The sequence below is a fragment of the Lipotes vexillifer genome, unplaced genomic scaffold (assembly GCF_000442215.2).
Source record: "Lipotes vexillifer unplaced genomic scaffold, Lipotes_vexillifer_v1.1 scaffold207, whole genome shotgun sequence".
Classification (NCBI taxonomy): domain Eukaryota; kingdom Metazoa; phylum Chordata; class Mammalia; order Artiodactyla; family Lipotidae; genus Lipotes; species Lipotes vexillifer.
The window spans coordinates 1070293-1087511 of record NW_006784469.1 but is presented as its reverse complement, the minus strand read 5'-3'; the positions used below and the strand labels follow the sequence as shown (position 1 = coordinate 1087511).

Sequence of the window (17219 nt, the reverse complement as noted above, 5' to 3'; positions counted from 1 at the left end):
TCCTGCTGCATCTATGTAAATAAAGAGGTCAGCCTTATTTTGTAAACAAGAATAATCTTACTTTGAGTATCTTTGGTCAAATGGGAGGTTACTCTATGGAAAATTTGTGTGTTTCAATAGAAAACTATAGCATACCTTTGTGGGTTATCAGATTCTGGCCCTGTTCATTGCCTTTGAGCTATTTCACTTTTCTTTGTAGAGTACATGATTTTGTTACCTACCCGTAAATTGGACTGGATCCTGCCGTCTTACGGTTATCACCAGATTTTCAATTATTCTCATTTCCTTCAATATCTGGCCACAGCTCTCCAAATTAATGTTTCCAATCTTTCTCCCACTCTCCTGTCTTGGCATGACTGAGAACTAAAAGCTGACTGTCCAGATCCTTATTGAGAGTCTACATTGTCTTGGAGCTAAACTTTTCCCCCTAGGCTCTAAAGAAGCCCTGAGAGCTGAAGCTGAATAACTTGAAATATACTTCAAAAGACTCATCAGCCCAGTAGATTATGTATGGACAATCTTCATGCCTGGAGCTGCTGCCGTGTGGGCTACTCAGGAAGTTCACCAGAACTCCCACATCTTTCATGCTCTGCTCCAGGAAATAACCATGACTGTGGACAATCTTACTAAAACCTCTCTGATGTCTGTGCCATCACCAAAGACATTCAAGCTGCAAACCAAGAAATCCATCAAATGGCCACTGCCATCCTCACTCCATTACCTAAAAATGCTTCCAGCAGAACATGTAGGAATTTTCTTAAGTGGCTACCCTCTGGCCTCAGAAACTGGGTTTAGAGTCTGCTCTAACAATTAATCTTTCTTCTTCTTACCTGCATAAAAAGCTCCCTCATTAAATACCTGATTGCTCACACCATCCAGCAAATATCCTCTACACCCAGGTCTCAGAGTCAGTTCAACTAGTCTTTCAACACCAGAAAGCTTCTAAAATGAACTACACGGAGTAGCTTTCCTAAGTAAGTTGTTCAATTAGAAACCTAGTTTCCCTTGAACAAAAAAGGGACTGACAAAGATGGCTGTAACATTCCCCTTTAGCTTGATTAAAATTTAGATAGGTTTCTTCCTGATTATAGGACTGACATCTCTTTTCTTAGCACATTTACTTTAGAAAACTTTCTATTATAAATTCCTTCTCTGCCCTTTTGAGATGTAAATCTTTTACAACCCAGGAATAGCTTTTTCAAGGACCCGGGAGCCATCCTTTTGAAATGTAAACATCCAGAAGGCTAGTACCCTATGTCCTAGTCTCTGTGGGAAGACAGTAGTTTACCTTCAATAAGTGACAGCTAGCAAACACAGATGGCCTAATCACAAGAACCAACCTCCCTGTTAATGTCCTCTAGTACTTCTCCCCTAGCTCATCCCAACGCTTAAAATCTTTCTTGCCTTTTCTTTCAATGGAGTTGAGTTCAATCTCTCTCCCCTACTGCAATAGTCTTGAATAAAGTCTTACTTGCGTACTAAGTTGTCCCATGCAATTTTTCTTTGACAACACTCACAGCAATCTGAACACATGCAGAGAAGGATTCTGGTGTTCAGATACTTGAACATTCAGTCACTACAGTTGTGTCCTTTGGTACTTTTCAGTGTGGATTTGACATCATAGACAATTAAGTGTCTTACATGGTAAGGAAGAGTCAGTACAACACTGTCATGCTTTTTAATGGACCACAGGTGGAAAGTCATTCTTGAGGGGAGGAAAAAACCCTCCGTGTCATCAGTATGAGCATAATATAGTCAGTAAGACAACATAAAATTATGTGCCCCCTTCCCCACCTCATATATAAATAAAAGGTCTGGGGGCCTTCCCTGGCGGTCCAGTGGTTAAGACTGCACTTCCAATGCAAGGGGCAAGTGTTTGATCCCTGGTCAGGGAACAAAGATCCCACATGCCACACAGCACGGCCAAAATAAATAAATAAATAAAATTTTAAAAACTTTGGAAAGCAGTAGTTAGGCAGTTTCATGTCAGATAAGTAGTATATCTCCAGGTCATTATTGAAAGCCTTCATTAAAGATTAAAAGCATAAGACCCTTCATAGAAAATTTAACTGGTTCCTGGTTCTTAGCATTCAATTATCATTTCTTTCATCTAAAATCAACATATTTGGTGTCTAAGTTGAGAGTACATTTGAAAATCAAAATTCAAAGGCATGCCTTCTAGTGGGCTGACTGATGGGAAAGGGCTGTGATTATGCCTAATTTTCACCCTCTACATCACTATCTCATTGATTATGTTTCTCAGTTTGCTAAGGGTTCTGTGAGGTGATTTTCAAGATGAATACTGCTACTTGCAGGATTTCCTGAATAAGAATATTTTGGGAGTAAATTGCACAAACCAAGTGATGTGCAGTCAATTTTCACTCCAGAATAAACAATGTATTAGAGCAGAGCCCTTAAGGCTTTTTTTTATTTGGGTTTCATTACACAGCTAGCTGCATTTCATCAATAAGCATGAAGTACCAAGCAGGCAAAACCGAGGCTCACAGAGGATATTACATATTTTTCTAACAGGTGCTCAGAGTGACTAGAGAAAACAAATCACCTGGATGGCAAGGCCTTAGGCCCTTTTTCTCAGAGGAAGCCATGGCCACCATGGCCAGATAAGGGCAATTTCTTTAAATTTAGGAAATAGAGGCTGCTTGTGCATCTACTTTCTTTGCATTAACTCATTCCTAGGATTTTTTTTAAAGGTGTTTCTCTCTCTGTGTTAAAAAATGGGCATGTCCTCAAAGCTGTATACAAACTTTTTGGTTTCCAGTAGTTTGAAGTTAAGCCAAGTCCATTTTCCCATATTTCTTTAACTGAAAAAAAAAGTTTAATCTCTAAGCAGAGGGCTATAGAAGGCTGTACAGATTAAAACCGCATATCTTTTAGCAGAAGAACTCTGTGCAATCTTAATAAATAATTCATTAGACAGTGAATATAGATAGAAGCTAGACAAAGAAGGATAAAGAACTAGGTAGGTTAGTAAATTATTCACACAGGTCACTATTTCCTGATTACAAGTTAGGGGCCTGAGAATTACAGGAAGAATTTTTTGAGCCATCATGTATATGATTTTATGCTTTTTGTTTTGTTTTGTTTTGGCCTTGGATACAGCCACAAGCAGAAGAAAAAGGCTAAAGGAATATTTTTGAAATCTACACTCCAGAGATGAAAAACTCAGGATGTGCACAGAGGACTGAAGCCAAGGAGTTTTACTGCCAGGGAAAAAGCAGCTGCCTCTCCCCTCAGTGATTTAGACTGAGCTGCAGGAGGGCAAATATCATGACTCCTGAAACTATACACAGCAGTGAGAGTGGTGTCTTGGAGCTTTAATAAAGGAAAGTGATTAACACAGCTGAGAGCAGCTTTCATGCTAAACTGCAGGGGCCCATTTGGCAGGAACCTATGGGCCGTGGACAAAGGCTCAATGAAAGTTTTTAATATTTGAGCACTATTCTGGGGTACACACATTGGGACTAAAGTTACTTTGGCTGAGTCAACAACATCCATTTGTATCATCAGAGGATTTTGTTATCTTTTCTCTTAAATATATTCCATGTAGAGAGAAAGCTCACATTGAATATATTTTTCATTATTTTAGTGAAGAAGCACATTCTAACTGAAGACTGTATTTAAATCTGAGTGCTTTTATATCTGAGTTCCAAAAAGCTATTTCTGGTTGGGAATAAAGAGTTTATGGCCTTTCCTCTTGTCACACTAAATCAAGAGATATTTAAGAATATACTCGATCCAAGATAATTGAGAATCTGGCTGAGGTTATTGTTCATTGGACCAAGTAACTGTCCTTCTTTGTTGAGATTATTTATTGAGTAATGAAAAATCAGTATTGATGAGATGCAGTTGCACTGGAGAAGGGGTGCTAGTCAAATACCTCTGAGGACACTAGGTGCTAGTTAGGTGGAAAAACTGAAAGGATACCAGAACTGATGGCTTCCCTGCATGATGATGTGCTTCGCACTCAACCAGTCTTGTCCCTGTAACCACACATGACTCAAATGCAGGGTGACGGGTCCATCAGAAGCTGCACCTTGGTGTCAAGACCTCCACTCTGTCATCACTGCACTGGCTATGTTTTCACTTGTCCTGTATACTTTCTTAAAGTTAACTAAATTTGCTCTGGTTAAAAACCTACTGTGACTTGAATTTGACTGTCAAACTGAACCCAAGACCATGCCACTGGTTGAGTAGCCTGGGTTTTGCACTGGTGAAATGATGTCCACTTGTGACTCATCATCAGCTCTGTGTGGGTGGCTATCAGAATGGGAGATGTAAACATGTCAAGAAGAAGTAAGGTAACAGTAGTGCAGTGCACTTTGCAAGTATAAGTCATTTTAGGTGTGGCAAACCTTTCTGTATCTCTTTCCTTCCCTCACTCAAGTACATCCTTCCTAAATGTTCATTAACTCTTCTCTAAAAGATCCTCACACTTGTTTTTATCCTTATCTCCTAGCAAAATACCAACTAGATAGTGATAAAACCATTAGGTTGTTATAGTCCTGGAAAGCAAATAAATTGAATAATTTGGGTCAATGAATTAAAAGAAAAAACTTTTCTCAAAGGTATTATTTAACTTATTTAGTCTGAAGTTACCCATCATTACATTAATTAATAGGCTGTGCTTTCAATTGAATTGGTTTATGTGATTGGCCACTTAATGTTGTTGGCCCATAGGAGATGCAAAAAAATAGGGAATTATATTGGGACAAATCCTTGAAATGGGCTCCTGGGAAGGGAGAAAAGATAGGAACAATCAATGTGTACAGGGACACTAAGGGGAGGAGATGGTGGTGTCCAACTGGCATGTTTGTCTGGAGCCCTAAGCTTACCTATAGCATCTCATTACCATTCTGGGTGCCTCATTAACATCTTTATTCATTGATTTAAAAAAGCTAACAAGTACCCACCATACACTGAGCCCTGGGATGGGGGTGCTCAGAAATGAGTGGGACAGGGAGATAGTAAGAAGATGCCCTCTGCATTCAAAGAACAGTGTGATGAGGTACTCAGGTCTCTAAAATTTAAGTGTCAATCAATGTACTAAGACTATAGGAGATGGATACAGGGTTTATAAGCAATCCTAAAAGGGTTTTTCACTCTACTAAGGGTATGTAAGAAGGCTTTGAAGAAGCAGTGACATTGAATTCAGTCTTAAGGGATGGAGGAAAATTCATCATGCCAAAAAATGAGACAGAAGTCATTTAAAGAAGAGAGAAGATCAAGAACACAGACATGGCATGAAACCACATGCACATAAAGATACTATAAAATTTGTTGTATCTAGAATACAAGAGGAGATTGTCGTCAGAATAAGAGGATACCAAGGTAAACTGGAGTCAGTCTGAGAGGGTTTCATAATGTCTACTAAGGAGTCTATACTTCACTTTGTAGGCACTTAGTCTCCAAAATGACTTCAGTTTTAGATAAGGAGTCTACAAGCATAGTAAGTACAAATCAAGTAGGGATGGAAAATGGATCGTAGTAACAAGTATAATGAAGACATTCTGGTGATATGACTTTAATGAAACATCATTGCTAGTAAATGCCAGAAGAAAAAACAAAAAATGCTACTCAAGTAATAATAATTATTATTATTAGCGTTCTAACAATGATGATGGTGATGATGATAACAAATGAGAAATTTATTTCAGTGATATTGCCATGCTTGAAAAATAATATTTAGAGCAAAAAGTCTTTACCTTAAGGTCAAATGGTCCTGTTTGATTTGGCTGGTTGTAAATTTCCAACTGATTCCTAATAGGAGACAGCCACAGAAGCAGATGGTTTAACTGCTCTTCAAGCTGTCCAAGGTCTTTTATGTGAGCCTCAATTTCTCCTTGTTTCTCAGGTAAAACTCTAGAAACCTATAGGGAAAAACAATGTAAAAGAGTCTCGTGATTTAAAAAAAAAAAAGGAAAAAGAACTGTTTTCAAAAGCTATTTGTTATGAAATGTTATAGAAATTTATGTAATTTGGTATTTTAACAGCATGATATTGATTACATACATGTGTTACACATTAGGATTTCATTCATGTATTACAAATCATTGATTAACAGTCTTTACAAAATTCTATGCTTTGAAGACAATAAGCCTTTTACTGAAATACAAAACACACACCCACACAAATGCACACCCAACTCCGACTCATGAAAGTAACGAAGTGTATTCTTCACTTACCCACTCATTCATTAAACATAATGGTGTCTTGTGTATTATATGCCAGACCCTCTGCCTTTATACTTGTTTCGAACTTTCTTTTATGTTAAGGAAAATTGTACAAGGAAATTCTTTTATGTACAAAGAAGACTGGTGAGGTAAGCATTTTGGGGACCTGTAGTTTGCGAGCTCTAGTATAACCAAGTAAAACAGAATCAGATGATTGGAATGAAAAGTAAAAAGAACATCTGAATTAGAGTAAACTATCATGGAATGATTATAAGTGATTTTTATTAAGGGCTTACTATGTGCCAAGCAACCGTGTTTGGAAGTTTCACATTTATTGTCTTCTTTAATCTGCCCAACAACTCTATCATACAGATACTATTATCCCAATTTTACAACCTTCTATAATTTTATCCCTGGTTGAAAACCGTAAATAACTTGGGAAGCAGTGTGGTATGCTGTTCAACATTGTGAGTTCTAGAGTTACGCTGCTTGGTTTTAAATTGGGGTTCTGGAATACCCTGGCAGTCCAGTGGTTAGGACTCTGTGCTTCCACTGCAGGGGACATGGGTTCGACCCCTGGTCTGGGAAGTAAGATCCTGCATGCCCTGCGGCCAAAAAAAAAAAAAAAAAAAAAAATGGTTCTATCCCTTTTGTTAACACTTTGGCCAAGTTTTCTTTAACTCCCAATGCCTTCTCTTATAGAATGAGGACAATGATAGTACCTGCTTCATAGAGTCATAGTAAGGATTAAATAAAGTAATCCATGTAAATAGTTTACAGCAATATTCTGCATGATAGTGAATGATAATAAAATCATTCAATGTTAGTGATTATTGCTCCAACTCAAATGTATGCAGAGAGACAGATAAGCAAGAGTAAAGCCTTTTTCTTCAGATTATCAAGGGCTAAAACAGGTGCGCAGGAATAAAGAGTGTGAACTTGCAATGGCAACTCTTTACGATATTATTAATTATACTCTACTAATAATATAAATATAATATTACATTGTAATATGAACATAAATGTTACAATATGCATCTATTATATATTATCATGATATTATGAGTAATAATAGAAAACATTTTAAAATTAAACTAGATAAGCATACTAATATAGTAGCACATCATCTAAACAATGCCCCATACTTTGGACCAACTGTTTCAGAAACTTCTAAAAGAGCTAACTAGTGAGCATTATATTCTTTATTTGGACCCAAGAGTTGTAGGGTGAAAAGGAGATACATTAGTGGACAAAATAGCCAATCAATTAATTTATAGGGGAAAGAACATTACATAAGCTCTCATTATATGTGGACAACATGTATTTTGAAATATATTGTGAGTACATCTGTATATATTTTGTAAAATGCATGCAAATGCATGAGTAAAGGGTTAACATCTAGCCTGGGCTGATGCAGGTCAGCCTGGGATTGACCTTAGCTTCCCACAACAATGTTTCCTTGGGACACTAACTTTAAGTTACTAAGTTCAAGATGAATGGGAAATGCTGGGTCTGGCTTGCTTGTTGTATAGAACTATGCCTGGATTGGAGAAGCTGCGAGTTGATATTAGGACCTTGGGCCTATATGACTAAAATGGAGTAAAAGACAGAAGGGAAATAGAGGCTGTGGCTTCTATTTAAAGTGACCTGCACAAACTCTGGTTTTCACCCCTGGCAGCTCTTCCCTGTGTGGATAAGGAGTCAAAAGAAGCAATGTGTGTGGGTGGCATGGAACATCTGCCCATGAAAAATGAATCATGATACTGTATCTGCTTTGTCTCACTTGTATCCTGCTATAAAGCCAAGTAAACATACTATTAGACGAAGGCCTATTTGAATTTCATGAGTTCTAACCCATAAGGACATCTACAGCACTGAACTATATTTATACATGTATTGGGTTGGCCAAAAAGTTCGTTTGGGTTTTTCCGTAAGACGGATCTTTGGCCAATCCAATATGCGTATGTGAGTGTTATAGCTGATATCACAAATGTAATTCCATGCATATAATATATAATCTAATAATGCCCTCAACTTATCTTTCTCAGCATTTATAAGGAGGGAACTAAACAGTTTATTTTTATTGGATCATTTTCTACTCACAAGTAAATGTGAAAAGCATCTTACTGCTTCAATGTACAGCATCTAAGAGCCTCTAGATTCTGAAGCTACTGGAAATAATAGCCATCGTACATTCCTAAAATCTCTAAAATCGAGTTGCAAACTCATTTTTATATCTGATCACCAAATAGTTCACGTTTCATTTAGGCTTTATAAATAAGTGCAGAAATCTGGATAACTTTTAGCGAAGCTTGTTGGTTTCCTTCTCATCCTCCTAACCCATCCCTTCCTGGTTAAAGAGACAGAACAACCCCCGACAGAAAACAGTACAATGGGTGAGATTTAACTAACATCTGGAATAATTAAATGACCACTTATAATGAGATTGTGGGGCACAAGTAGTTTTCAGCTTAGTTATGATACCTACATTAGATACAGCCTCACAGACCTTGTGTTTCCCACTATCACAGCATTTACTTTATACTATTTAGTTTGTTATTTACATTTAATTTCTGGATGAACTAGGTTCCTACACATGATAGGTCTTCAATAAGTATCTGCTGAATGAAAGAAAAACAATTTCCAGATTCAGGATTGATTTCTTTTTTTCTCAATGTAAGAAGCAATACATGTCCAGAGTAGTCAACGACATAAAAAAAAATGTAATTTTATCCTCAGGTTAAACAGCTTTAATTAAAAAACAAAAATATTAGTAAACTGGACTATATAAAAATCGGAAACTTATGACGCATGGTAAAGAAAACTAAAAGCAAAGTTAAAAGGACAAATGACAATTATGAAAGAAAATATTCATGACAGACATCTCAGATAACGTATTAATTTCCCTAACCCATAAGAGAGCATCTGCAAATTAATATGAATAAGGCCAACAACCAAAAATAAAATAGGACAAAATTTAAGGGCAGTTAAAAAAAAAAAAAAAAACAACCACAAATGGATTTTAAACATACAAAAAGAAGTTACGCTTTGGCCGCGATGAGAGATCTAAAACTTTCAACTATTGTACTGATAACAAAATCCAAGTCTAAAAACACACTATGCTGACAAGGCTGTGGAAAACCCAGACTCTTATACACAGCCGATGGGATGGCAATTTGGCAATATCTATCAAATGCATACAACCTTTGACCCAGAACTTTTACTTCTAGGAATTCATCTTGTAGGTATATTTCTGGAACTAAAATCAATGTTTGGGGATGGTAGGGCAGATGGTAGATGGGGTGGGGGGGATTTTTCACTATATTTTTTAATTTTTGAAAAATATAAACGTATTACCTTTGCAAAGATATAAGTTGATTTACAAAGGAAAACTACTAGCTTTTCTTCTCACCAAAAAGTAGTGGTGAGAAATTATACTTTATATATTTTAATAACAAATCATGATTAATAGGATATAACATGTCTAAAGCCATCAGTCAAAAATCTTCTGATTATTTTCCCAGGACAGCATCACTTAGTTAACGATAGGGTGTAATTTGAGATCTTCTAGCACATAATTTCGGGGCTCCCTCTCCGCCCTTCAAAACAGTCTTCAGGAACTGATGGCTTCTTCTACATAGTTCATGGAAAAGATAACAGATACAAATAATTTATGATGTAAAATAAGAGTAAGTTTTGTGTCAGTTTCTATGTGTTTTAAAGAAATTTACTGTTATATCTACTACTTCATATTCTTATCAAAATATGGACAGAAACACTTGACTAGTAAAATGTGTCATTTTTGCTAATAATATTTTTAAGTATTAAAAAACCATGCTCTTCATACAACATGTGCCCTGTGGTGAAAGAAAACACTTAAACACATTCAGTTCCCTTATGTGTTAATTTAGTATCTAACCAAATCTTGACCTAATTTCACACAAGATTAGGTTTCCTTTACTTTCAATATTTCAATTTTAATTTCAAATGTGTAGAAGTTTTAGTATTAAGATAAATAGAGTTGACGGTTTCAGAAATAAAGATACTAAATACTGACTTCATATCTTACACCAAAAATCTTCTAGAGAAATTAAAGTGTTAAGTGTAAAAAAATTAATAAGAGCAGAACTAGAATGAAATACTGGTGTGGGGAAGCCCTTTAGAAGTGATAGGAATGTGGATAAACTATAAAATATAACATTTGTATTGTTCATCTAGAAATTAAGGCAGCAGAACTAAAAACAAATAACAACTGGGAATATTTGTAGCATTTATCAGACAAAGGGTAATATTATTACATATAAAAAGATCTTTCAAAGAATGGAGATGGAAAATCTACTGGAAAATTGGATAAAGAATATGCACAGGAATTTGGCAAAAAATGCAAACAACCAATAAACAAGAGAAAAGTCCAACCACTAAGTAATCAATCACATGCAAATTAAAACAGCAATGATATACCATCACTTGTCTATTATATTGGCTTTTTAAAAAGGTTATTTGTCAAAATTCTGGAGAGTAAGCACTCTTACATTTTAGGATAAATTCTTACATTTGTAGGGAGTAATTTGGTAATTCATACCAAAAAGCAAGCCATCTACCCTAAAAACTACAAACATTACTGAGAGATTAAGGAAAACCTAAGCAAAAAGAGGAATATACCTTGTTCCTTTATTGGAAGGAGCCAATTGAAGGAACCGATTAAAAGTTCCAATACTGTAAGAATATCAGTTCTCTTCAAATAGTGCATAAATTCAGGGCAACCCTTAACAAAATTGCAGCAGCTAGTTTTTAATAAAAATTGACAGGCCAACTCTAAGATTTATATGGAAACGCAAAGGGCCAAAAATATCCAAGGCAGTTTTGAAAAATAACGAAGTTTAAGAATGTTTACAAGCAGATATCAATATTTATTATAGTTAATTATGTGTGGTGTGGCTGTGAGAATAGACTACATATATTTACTTAATTTATGACAATGGTGCCCACTTTAGTTAAGTGGATTGTGGATGATCTTTTCAATAAATGGTTCCAGGTTAACTGGATAGAATCTTGACTCCTACTCTATACCGTACACAAAAGAAATTAATTCTAGATTGCTGTAGACCTCAATGTAAAAGGTAAACAATAAAAGTTTCTGAAAGAAAACATGGGAAAATATCTTGATGATTTTAGGGTAAGTGATTATTTCTTAAATAAGATATAAAAAGCACTAGCCACAAAGGAAAAGATTGATATACTGAACTCCATTCATCAAGAGATATCGTTAGGAGAAAAAAGCAAGGCCTACGCTGGAAGAAGATATTCACAGTGCATCTATCTGACAAAGAAACTGTATTCAAAGAACTCTGACGTCTGTGAGAAAAAGACAGGCGACTATTTTTCCCCCTCAATGGGCAAAAGATTTGCACAAGAACTTCACATATGTGGATACAAAAATGGCTCTAATTATCAGATGCTCACAAATGAAAACACAATGAGGGCTTCCCTGGTGGCACAGTGGTTGGGAGTCCGTCTGCCGATGCAGGGGACACAGATCCGTGCCCTGGTCCGGAAGCATCCCACATGCCACGGGGCGGCTGGGCCCGTGAGCCATGGCCACTGAGCCTGTGCGTCTGGAGCCTGTGCGTCCAGAGCCCGTGATCCGCAACGGGAGAGGCCACAACAGTGAGAGGCCCGCATACCGCAAAAAAACAAACAAACAAAAAACAAAACACAATGAGGTACCAGTTCACATCCACTCGAATGGCTAAAAGGAAAAAGAATGAAAGTACATATTCTTGATGAGGATGTGGAACAACTGGAACTCTCATACACTGCTGGTGAGAGTGAACTGGTAAACTACATAGGAAAACTGGTGGTATTTCCAAAGTCAAACACACACATATCTTATGACCCAGCCATTCTATTTCAAGTATATCCTAAAGAAAAATGCACATACACGCAGTAAAGGACATGTACATCATAACAGCATTATTCATAATAGCCTCATACTAGACACAACCCAAACGCCTACCAACAGTAGAATGGATAAACTGTGGTATATTCACACAATGGGACACTATAAAGAGAATAAGAAAACAGACTACGGTACCTGCAGTAGCATAGAAGAATCTCACAAAAATAACGATGAACAGAATTCAAACATAAGAGCATATACAGGTACTGTATGATTCCATTTATATTAATTTCAAAGCCAGGCAAAACTAATAGAGGTGTTAGAAGTCAGAAAAGTACTTATCCTTGAGTGAGGGTGGTAGCTGGGAAAGGGTTAATAACTGGGAAGAAACATGAGGGAAACTCCTAGGGTAATGTTCGAATTCTTGATCTGGGTGCTAGGAGCATGTGTATGAAAACTTTTTAAAAAATCCACCAACTTCTATTGTTATTATTTGTGCACTTCTTATTTATGCGTTTCTTTTCCTTCAATTTAAAAGATTCCATGAAAATATTTTTAAAGCCTTAGAAGTATTCATTCCTGGGCTTCCCTGGTGGCGCAGTGGTTGAGAGTCCGCCTGCCGATGCAGGGGACACGGGTTCGTGCCCGGGTCCGGGAAGATCCCACATGCCGCGGAGCGGCTAGGCCCGTGAGCCATGGCCGCTGAGCCTGCGCGTCCGCAACGGGAGAGGCCACAACAGTGAGAGGCCCGCGTACCGCAAAAACCAAAACCAAAACCAAAACCAAAACAAAAGTATTCGTTCCTTTCAATTAACACATGAGGAAATTAGGCTCAAACCTATAAATAATATTCCTAAGCTTACTAGTAAGTGAAAAAACTTGGCTTTAAACATTTGGGTTTTCCTGACTCCAAATTCCGCTCTTTCCTTTTCTCTTCCCTCCCAAAACATATGTTTTGCTATCTTTCCAAATCTAACATATTACTTGATAAATGGAGTATTAAAATTCACACTTTTCAAAAGTTTTCATTTTTGTGAGAAGAGTCTATACCATTAATTCACATGATCACTAATGAGATACACACTTAGATGTCAACTTTAATATAAAACAATATAAATGAAATGTATTTTCAATATATTTCAAATATAAACATATTTTGAAAACAAAAGAACTACTATTTGATATGTGTTAATTCATGACTCTATTATATGAGACTACAAGATAAATGAGATTGCTTATTGAATAAATTGTTAGATTTTGATTAATCCAAAGTCATGATTAAATGATCTTCATATAACTGCAATAAGTAACATATATTTTGGTAGATTTGTTATTCATTTAAAAATGTTCTTTTACTTTTGATATAAATGCTATAATTTTTATTTAAAAACCATAAAGAGGTCAACTTCAATTTACAATATAAACCTTTCTAACATAAAAATTCAAATAAGCAAAAGAAAAATCAAAACCAAAAGCAATACATCTTATACGATTCCACAGACACTCTTAAGATAAAACCATTGTCATAGATCAATAGGAAGAAGACCAATGCTCAAATGAAAAAAAAAATGAACAAGGATCAGAAACAGACAATTCGTGAAAGAACTATAACTGACGTATAACTCTATTTTTTTCTATTCTTTTTCAAATTCTTTTCCCATTTAGGTTATTACAGAATATCGAGCAGAGTTCCCTGTGCTATACAGTACCTATAAGTCTATTAAACTGTTTACCTTCACTAGGAACTACAGGAACAAAATTCAGGCAGTGAGCTTCAAATCGATTGATTTGGCAACGATTTAAAAAAATTTGTCTTATATTAGTAAATGGTGGCATCATGCAATAACAATAGTTCAGGGAATTGGCCCTTCTCATACACTGCTGGTAAGCAAGTATGTTGGAATATCCCCGAGGGTTAGGGTCGGGAGTGAATGGGGCAGAGTTTTTGCAGTACCTATCCAAATATAAACACACTCTTACACTTAGACCACAAATTCTACTTCTAATAGTTTATCTTAAGGTGACAATGATGTGTTCGTATATTCAACTATAAGAATGTTTGCCATAGCCTCATAGATAGACAGATGCAAAACATTGAAAATAGCTTACATGCTCACCAACAGGGTATGGGTTGAAAATTATGGGACATCCATCCAGTGAAATACTCTGCAGCCATTTAAAAAGTGCTGTAGATAAATATTTAGTGATATGGAAAAATGTACGCTGTACCAAAAGTTTAACAGTTGCAAATTCTGGGTAACAGATTGCCTTTTCTTAGTTGCATTTTTAATTTTTCTGCAATGAATATGTACTGCTTTTTAATAAGAAAATGACTATTTTACGTAAGTACACATGTACACTTCTTCTACAGAAACAGAATATTTGTGCAGTACTTAACAATGTGCCCAGCTTTATTCTAAGTGTTTTTTTTTTTTTTTTTTTTTTGCGGTACGCAGGCCTCTCACTGTTGTGGCCTCTCCCGTTGCGGAGCACAGGCTCCAGACGCGCAGGCTCAGCGGCCATGGCTCACAGGCCCAGCCGCTCCGCGGCATGTGGGATCCTCCTGGACCGGGGCACGAACCCGCGTCCCCCGCATCTGCAGGCGGACTCCCAACCACTGCGCCACCAAGAAAGCCCTATTCTAAGTGTTTCTGATATCTCAACATTTAGTAATAACAACTCTATGACGTAGGTACTGCTCTTGTCCCCATTTTACACATGAAAAACTGACACAGAGAGGCTGAGTGACTTGCCTAAGGTCACACAGCCAATAAGAGGTAACTGAACCAGGATTTGAACCCAATAAGTGAAGTTTAGAAGCACATGCTCTTAACCACCGTACTATTTTCTCTCCCTTTCCCTTTAATATATGACTTTGAGAAAACAGACTGATACGAGTACAAAAGAAAGTCCACTTTCTTTCATAGCATTTCCTGAAATAAATTCCTTTAGTTACTGATTGGATCTTACTACAATTGCATCATAACTTTGAAAATATGTGGGATGATAAAGTCCTATTGCCCTTGCAACTACCAAATTCAACTTCCAAAATTGCCACTCGTCGTTTCATTTTCTTGCTTAAATCATAGGACTGATTTGCAAATTTTCTCCAAATCCTTTAGCCTGCCTTCTGAAAAAATAGCTTGCAACAATTTGACCTTATCTACCATTCTTCACATCTTTCTAATTACAAAACTCCATTTTGGTGAAAATGGTGACTTCATTGTTCTTGTTACGCGCCTTGACTTTTCTTCCTTCTGTTTCCCGGTCATCGTCTACTCTGCCATTAAAAGGTCTTCTCTTCCCTCAATAAACTCTCTCTTTTCCTAAATGACACATATAAAACCCATCTCCATCCTTCATGTTTTGGGTAATGAAAGTGCCATCTCCTCAGAGAAGATTGCCTGATCCCTCTGGATGGAAATAATTATTCTTTCGAATAAATTCTGTGGCGTTTATTATCTGTGCTACTTCATCAGATCCTGTCAGTTACTGCTTGCTTTCTCTACTTTTCTCTTTCAACTTGTATCTTCCTCGCTCACCTCTCCAAAAAAGCTTGAATGCACACACGCACACACACACACACACACACACACACACACAACCACACATCACACACACACAGCCACAACTGAATTTATATATTTGTGTACCCCGACCACCTTCCTTTACATGGTATAACGTTTGTTAAATGAACAATCACACAAACCAATCAATCTTTTGCTAATAGGACACAGAAGAGATAAGGCAAAGCTGACAAATAAAAGCAGGGCTCTCTTCAAAGTACTTATGTTCTCACATATGTCACATTTCTAACTCTTCTTTTTGTTTTAGCCTAAGTGTGAATGCCCAAGCTCACTAGAACAGCAAGAACAGGTCTTGCCTGGCAGCTGCTCTGATGAAATGTGATTTGGAGAACACAGGAGTACGAAATGAAAGGGTAGGATCTGGTAAGTCAAGAGGATTAAGGGAACACACGTAGAAGATTCAAATCTTGACATATTTTCTTCTTAGCTACAATGATGTCATGGATTCTGGAGCTAGAGACAAGACTAGATTTACATTAACTACAGCACTCGCAGGAACATTCAATTAATTCAGTGATGACATACCTAGTAACTACTTTTGTTCAGGCCATTCCCCTATACACTATCCATAAATCTACTGCCTTTTTAGTTGATTCAAGTCATCCACTGTATGACTAAGTATAAACCTTCACTGCCAATACTCATCCACCTTGAAAAAAGCTAAGTAACAGTGCATTCTGAAGGCATCTTAAAAACTACTCTCTTGCAAGTTTTTTAAACTTCCAAAATTTAGTACTACCAATTACATAAGTCATGTAGAACATTACCTTCCTTTGGATAAAATACATTTGGTATGAAATATTTGGAGACCTCATTTCACCCTGAATATTTTTCTATCTCAATAAACTAAAGCTACTAGAGAACCAGAACTTAGGAAAGATATTCTCAGGCACAAAACTCAATTACTCTTTACAAGTGGTCTCATGGTAAAATATCTCTCACTAGGAGGTCATTTATTTTCTTTCCCTCTGGAAATTTAATAAAAGAATAAAGAATATAAAACAAAAATATACATTATGGTTATATGCCACCAGACATTTTAAAATTATAAATCCATATACAATTTTTTAAGCGACCAATTACAATTCATTTTTAGGACAGTCACCCTCCCAATGGCATAACCCTTGGGATTTTACTTTACAAGTAAGTGGATTTTCTTTTTAAAGTATGTGGCTATTACTTACAATGTTTAAAGATCCATATTTCCTATCCTGCTTCTAGTTTTAGGTGAAAGTAACAGTGAAGTCTCCTGTATCAAATCACAGTGTATATTAGTTTCACTGCATAACCAGTCCATTACCAGACCTGAATTTTGTTATTATTGCTGAAGATCTGAAATGCGTAATACATGATGAGGTAAGTGAACATTTCTAGGGAGACTTCAAAGTCAGTAAAGTTTGATGTACAACAAACAGGTTTGCAGCCCTTGGAGAACTCTGCCCTTATTACCACACTAAACCCGTATTGGTTTTTAAATAAACCTTGGTGTTCACGGGCAGTATTCTTGTTCATTAATTTCTTAGTTTGCAGTAAAAGCAACTA

The 17219-nt window shown here is 36.5% G+C and overlaps 1 protein-coding gene across 1 annotated transcript in view; it reads right to left on the bottom strand.

Moving 5' to 3' along the window:
* Window positions 1-17219, bottom strand: part of DMD (dystrophin) — a 1809438-nt gene that overhangs the window by 798933 nt on the left and 993286 nt on the right. Inside the window, exon 46 of the mRNA XM_007456856.1 lies at window positions 5724-5888. Within this exon, the coding sequence (XP_007456918.1) occupies window positions 5724-5888 (165 nt within the window). The remainder of the gene's footprint in view (window positions 1-5723; window positions 5889-17219) is intronic.